Here is a 6,000-nt window from a genome sequence, read left to right as displayed (position 1 = left end):
TCATTTTTAGCTGAAAGGATTTCCACTTGTAGCTAGCTAACGTTAACAGGCTAAGGTTAGGCCTTAATCATTTTCATCACACACACATTATTAAAAAATACAATACAATAGTTTATTTGGCAGATTAAGTTGATAATCCTGTGTAAAAACACACATCACCATAGCTACCAAGGTTAGTAGGAGTGAATTTTGGGAGAAGCGGGAACGAGGTGGAGGTGGGAACTGCAGCAATGGTGGCTGGAGTACCGCCGGCGGCGTAGTAGCCAATCAGGGGCACCGGAGGATGGCAGCCAATTTCCAAAATGTTGCCCCATATTCAAGGTAATATTCAATCTTGTCTAATGGGAGGGCCGGCCCTGGCTGCACTTATGCTACTGGGGTGTGGGACATCATCTATAATAATTTGGTTGCTCTACATTATTTTGACCAGCAGGTGCCACTAGTGTCAACTGTCTTGATCAAAGCCTAGAGTAGTGAACCTATTGTCGACACAATAGGCTGGAAAACATTAAAGCTTGAGGAAGCTTAATTTCTCCACCACTAAATGTACATACAGAATAATACGAAATGCACTGAGACCAGGTTTACAATATAAACTTTTTTTTCCAGCACTGAATGTCTTAATAATAAATTAATAACATTTTGATTTTACCTCACAGATGAATAACTTCCTATATCATTCCGGGGCAGTGTGGTGGGGTTAGAGGTCAGAAATTGAGACCGACTCCCTGTTTAGCGATTCGGTTTTTTTCTCCGGTGCTGCTGCATCCCGGGACAATGTGACCCTGCACGGATCACCTTCATTAGCTCGTTGGAAACCATTACGAAGTTGGTCGGTCGACGTGCACGGTTTAGTGAGCGTTAGCTGGTGCAGTTTGCCACAGCAGCTGGAGGTAAGGAAGGGAGGAGGGGGCTGCGGGTTAGCATTAACTAGCTACCGGTATCTGCATTAGTTAGAATGACATGATCTCACATCCTCAATCGATAATTTTGGTGCAAGGATCTCTGGTTTATGCCCAACAGTAGATAGCTTTGCTAGTTAGTCCGTGCTAGCTTCTGGTGCAAGATGCATGTAATGAGCTAGCTATCCAACGTAGCGAAAGTTAGCTAGTGGGAGCTACTTTTAGTAGCTTGTTAATGCATCCGTGTTATAGTATAGTCAGTTGCAAGCTAATGTCAACACATTAAAGCTAGCAAGCTAATAATTAGCTAGCACGATAAGCTACCCGTACCGGACTGATGCACGCCCAGTGGAAGTGATTGGCAAGTCTCATTTGGCAGAACGGTTAACTTGGTAGCTAGGTGACATATTTAGCAACAGGCCATATTTACAAACTTTGATTAATATCTGAAGTAGAGTTATTAGCTAGCCATGTAAACTGTCGCCTGCCTCTCTCTCTCTCCGGCAGCTCCATCGAGCCATGCGACAGTGGTGCCTCCCGGCCGCCGTCCCGCGAACCGAACCGATGCCCACAGGGCGCCTCTCACCCCCGCTGTCAGGTAGTCAAGGCAGGCTGCCACTGTAAATACCATGGCTCAATAACACATAGTTTTGGCAGTCAGGGCACAGTACCCATATGTACAATTATCTCTCGAAAGTTTGGCATTTCTGTCCACGAGAGATTTAATGTACAGTAGCCCACACGCCTTTCAATATCATGGCATTTAAATATAGTTTTTAGTCCATGTTATGTTTGGTGTTTTTTTTTATCTCATGCTCCAGACACTTCATGTAAAAGATGTTAGTGTATATTTATTATGACTTTTTTAAATGAGAAATCAGGCAGTGAATCATCAGGCTTTTCCCCAGACAATATGTCAGGAGGTTGGTGGTACCTTAATTGGGGAGAACAGGCGCATGATAATGAGTTGAATTAGTGGAAGGGTATTAAATATATCAAACACATGGTTTCCAAGTGTTTGATGCCATTCCATTTCCTCCTGTTCCTGAGTATACAAAAGGTTAACGCCTGGTTTTTCCATGAAGTAGACTGACCAGGTGAAGGCTATGATCCCTTATTGATGTCACTTGTTTAATCCACTTCAATCAGTGTAGATGAAGGGGAGGAGACGGGTTATAGAAGAAGGCAGCGGCGGGGCGGGGACTCAATATTAGGAAGGTGTTTCTAATGTTTGGTATAGGCAAAGTTGGCCAGACTTTTTCAATGACCCTTGGTTCCACATAGAGAATGCAGCCTCTCACTGACTACAAATCCAACTGCATCTTTCTCTAACCTTTTTGTAAGTGAACTTGACAACAAAGTCCCGCGTATACAGTATTTCAATGTAATATTTTCATATGTTAGAGACCTATGGGAAGTGTGTGTGTGTGTGTGGACAAGTCATGTCTGTTTTAACCCGTTAGATGTCAGGATGGAGTGTTGTGAGGTGGAGCCACGCTATACCATAGAGCAGATCGACCTCCTCCAGCGTCTCCGTCTCTCAGGGATGACCAAGCCACAGATCATCCAGGCCTTGGAGTCCCTAGAGCGGCTAGATCCCGACCATCGTCCCCAGTACTGCAATGACACCCACACCGCCAACCCAACCAACAACACCACCCCTACCACAGCCTCCGCCCCAGTCCCTTCCTCCTCTTCCTCCTCCTCTTCCTCCTCCCTCTCCTTGGCATCCGCCACAACGCAGACCCCTGGGATGGACGGCGCCTCGCTGTCGCCTAGCAACAGCTATGAGGCCTCTCCCCCTCCGCTGTACCCACATGGGGTTGGAGTTCAGAAGTCGTTTAGCTATGACATCATGGCAGAGGAGGACTGGGATCTGGAGGAGAAGGTGGAGGAGTACATGAGGTGAGGGACAATAGACTGTGATGTGGAGGAGTACATGAGGGAGTGAGGGACAGTAGACTGTGATGTGGAGGAGAAGGTGGAGGAGTACATGAGGGAGGGACAATAGACTAGAGGTCGACCGATTAATTGGAATGGCCGATTTAATAAGGGGCGATTTAATTAGGGGCGATTTCAAGTTTTCATAACAATCGGTAATCGGTATTTTTGGACGCCGATTTTATTATTAAAAAAATAAAAAAAAATGATACACCTTTATTTAACTAGGCAAGTCAGTTAAGAACACATTCTTATTTTCGAAGATGGCCTAGGAACGGTGGGTTAACTGGCTTGTTCAGGGGCAGAACGACAGATTTTTACCTTGTCAGCTCGGGGATTCGTTTTTGCAACCTTCCGGTTACTAGTCCAATGCTCTAACCACCTGCCTTACATTGCACTCCACGAGGAGCCTGCATGGCAGGCCGACTACCTGTTACGCGAGGGCAGCAAGAAGCCAAGGTAAGTTGCTAGCTAGCATTAAACTTATCTTATAAAAAACAATCAATCTTAACATAATCACTAGTGAACTACACATGGTTGATGATATTACTAGTTTATCTAACGTGTCCTGCGTTGCATATAATCGATGCGGTGCCTGTTAATTTCTCATTGAATCACAGCCTACTTCGACAAACGGGTGGTGATTTTAACAAGCGCATTTGTGAAAAAAAGCACTGTCGTTGCACCAATGTACCTAACCATAAACATCAATGCCTTTCTTTAAAATCAATACACAAGTATATATTTTTAAACCTGCATATTTAGTTAATATTGCCTGCTAACATGACTTTCTTATATCTAGGGAAATTGTGTCACTTCTCTTGCGTTCCGTGCAAGCAGTCTGGGTATATGCAGCAGTTTGGGCTGCCTGGCTCATTGAACTGTGTGAAGTCCATTTATTCCTAACAAAGGCCGTAATTAATAATGACATAACATTGAATGTTGTACAACGTAAAATAAATATTTAGACTTAAGGTTGCCATCCGTTAGATAAAATACGGAACGGTTCCGTATTTCACTGAAAGAATAAACGTTTTGTTTTCGAAATGATAGTTTCCGGATTCAACCATTTTAATGACCAAAGGCTTGTATTTCTGTGTGTTATTTTGTTAAGTCTATGATTTGATAGAGCAGTCTGACTGAGCGGTGGTAGGCACCAGCACGCTCGTAAGCATTCATTCAAACAGCACTTTTGTGCGTTTGCCAGCAGCTCTTCGCAATGCTTCAAGCATTCTGCTGTTTATGACTTCAAGCTTATCAACGCCCAAGATTAGGCTGGTGTAACCGATGTAAAATGGCTAGCTAGTTAGCGGGGTGCGTGTGTAACAGTGTAGGTTCCGTCCCTCTCTTCGCCCCAACCCGTGCTCGAACCAGGGACCCTTGCACACATCAACAACTGACACCCCACGAAGCATCGTTACCCATCGCGCCACAAAAGCCACGGCCCTTGCAATGCAAGGGGAAACCCTACTTCAAGTCTCAGAGCGAGTGACGTCACTGATTGAAACGCTATTAGCGCGCACCACCGCTAACTAACTAGCCATTTCACATCGGTTACACGTGCTAATAGCGTTTCAAACGTCACTCGCTCTGAGACTTGGAGTAGTTGTTCCCCTTGCTCTGCATGGGTAACGCTGCTTCGAAGGTGGCTGTTGTCGATGTGTTCCTGGTTTGAGCCCAGGTAGGAGCGAGGAGAGGGACGGAAGCTATACTGTTACACTGGCGATACTAAAGTGCCTATGAGAACATCCAATAGTCAAAGGTTTATGAAATAGAAATAGTATAGAGAGAGAGAGAGTCCTATAATAACTACAACCTAAAACTTCTTACCTGGGAATATTGAAGACTCATGTTAAAAGGAACCACCAGCTTTCATATGTTCTCATGTTCTGAGCAAGGAACTTAAACGTTAGCTTTTTTACATGGCACACTTTTACTTTCTTCTCTAACACTTTATTTTTTTTTGCATTATTTAAACCAAATTGAACATGTTTCATTATTTATTTGAAGCTAAATTGATTTTATTGATGTATTAAGTTAAAATAAGTGTTCATTCAGTATTGTTGTAATTGTCATTATTACAAATAAATGTAAAAGAAATCAGCCGATTAATCGGTATCGGCTTTTCTGGTCCTCCAATAATCGGCATCGGCGTTGAAAAATCATAATCGGTCGACCTCTACAATAGACTGACCTGGAGGAGAAGGTGGAGGAGTACATGAGGAAGGGACAGTAGACTGTGACCTGGAGAAGGTGGGGGAGTACATGAGGGAGGGACAGTAGACTGTGACGTGGAGCGGTACATGAGGTGAAGGTGAGGGGAGGTAGTAGTGAAACCTGAAGAGAAAGTAGATGGGTATGTGAGGTGAATGTACGAGACAGTAGGAGACAGCAGAGATTCTAGCTCTGGGAGAGGAAGATCATCAGATAACAACAGCCAGTCTCTGGTGATTCGGGCTTATTCTCCTACTGTTAGACTGACTCATTTGGGTCAGGTGTGTAGGGCGAGATGGATAAAAAGATGATTGCAGCCAGGCTTACATACAGGACCTAAAGAAGGCAGAAATCTTTGACCGTCTCTGGCAATATGGCCTCTTGTGCAAGTTTGTAGACGTTCCAGAAACCACAGTCGAATCAATGCAGAGAGAAAGAAAATAGAGAATGAGTAGACAAGTAGAACGCGTAATAATAGATGTACAATTGGCAATGATTAGTTGGCTATATACAAGGGGTACCGGCGCCTAGTCTATATGCTAGGGGGTACCGGCGCCTAGTCTATATGCTAGGGGGTACCGGCGCCTAGTCTATATGCTAGGGGGTACCGGCGCCTAGTCTATATGCTAGGGGGTACCGGGTTGCTCTGATTGTGTGTATAGGATACATTATGGATAACCAGTCAACAAATGGTGGATCTGAAGTCATGTAAGCTAGGCCTATGGCTTCCTCTTCCTGTTTCTGTCTCTCCTTCTGTCTCTCCTTCATCAGCTTATCTGAAACCGTAGGGGAGGCAAAAAACATATGGTGTAGAATGTACACTATGTTTGGTTCCACCTGTATATCCACATTACTGCAGATGTGATGAAGGATTGCAGATAAGCAGATGAAGAATCTATTTAGTTGTACAGAAGTAGTGATGTCGGTTACTCTATCCACTGCT

The 6,000-nt window shown here is 44.2% G+C and overlaps 1 protein-coding gene across 7 annotated transcripts in view; it reads left to right on the top strand.

The window, feature by feature from the left end:
- Positions 1-672: 672 nt before the first annotated feature.
- Positions 673-6,000, top strand: part of LOC106589083 (homeobox-containing protein 1) — a 28,991-nt gene continuing 23,663 nt past the window's right edge. For 3 of the 7 annotated variants that reach the window (XM_014178766.2, XM_045709823.1, XM_014178760.2), the window contains exons 1-3: positions 673-893; positions 1,410-1,500; positions 2,366-2,807. In XM_014178766.2, coding sequence (XP_014034241.2) covers positions 1,422-1,500; positions 2,366-2,807 — 521 coding nt within the window. In that variant the 5' untranslated portion in view covers positions 673-893; positions 1,410-1,421. Of the gene's footprint in view, positions 894-1,409; positions 1,523-1,581; positions 2,242-2,365; positions 2,808-2,835; positions 2,847-6,000 lie in introns of those variants that run through there. The other 4 variants (XM_014178761.2, XM_014178762.2, XM_014178764.2 and 1 more) reach the window with 4 other exon arrangements.

This window comes from Salmo salar, chromosome ssa27 (genome assembly GCF_905237065.1).
Source record: "Salmo salar chromosome ssa27, Ssal_v3.1, whole genome shotgun sequence".
NCBI classification, from domain to species: Eukaryota; Metazoa; Chordata; class Actinopteri; order Salmoniformes; family Salmonidae; genus Salmo; species Salmo salar.
The sequence above is the reverse complement of the archived record's forward strand: the minus strand, read 5'-3'. Positions and strand labels throughout refer to the sequence as shown.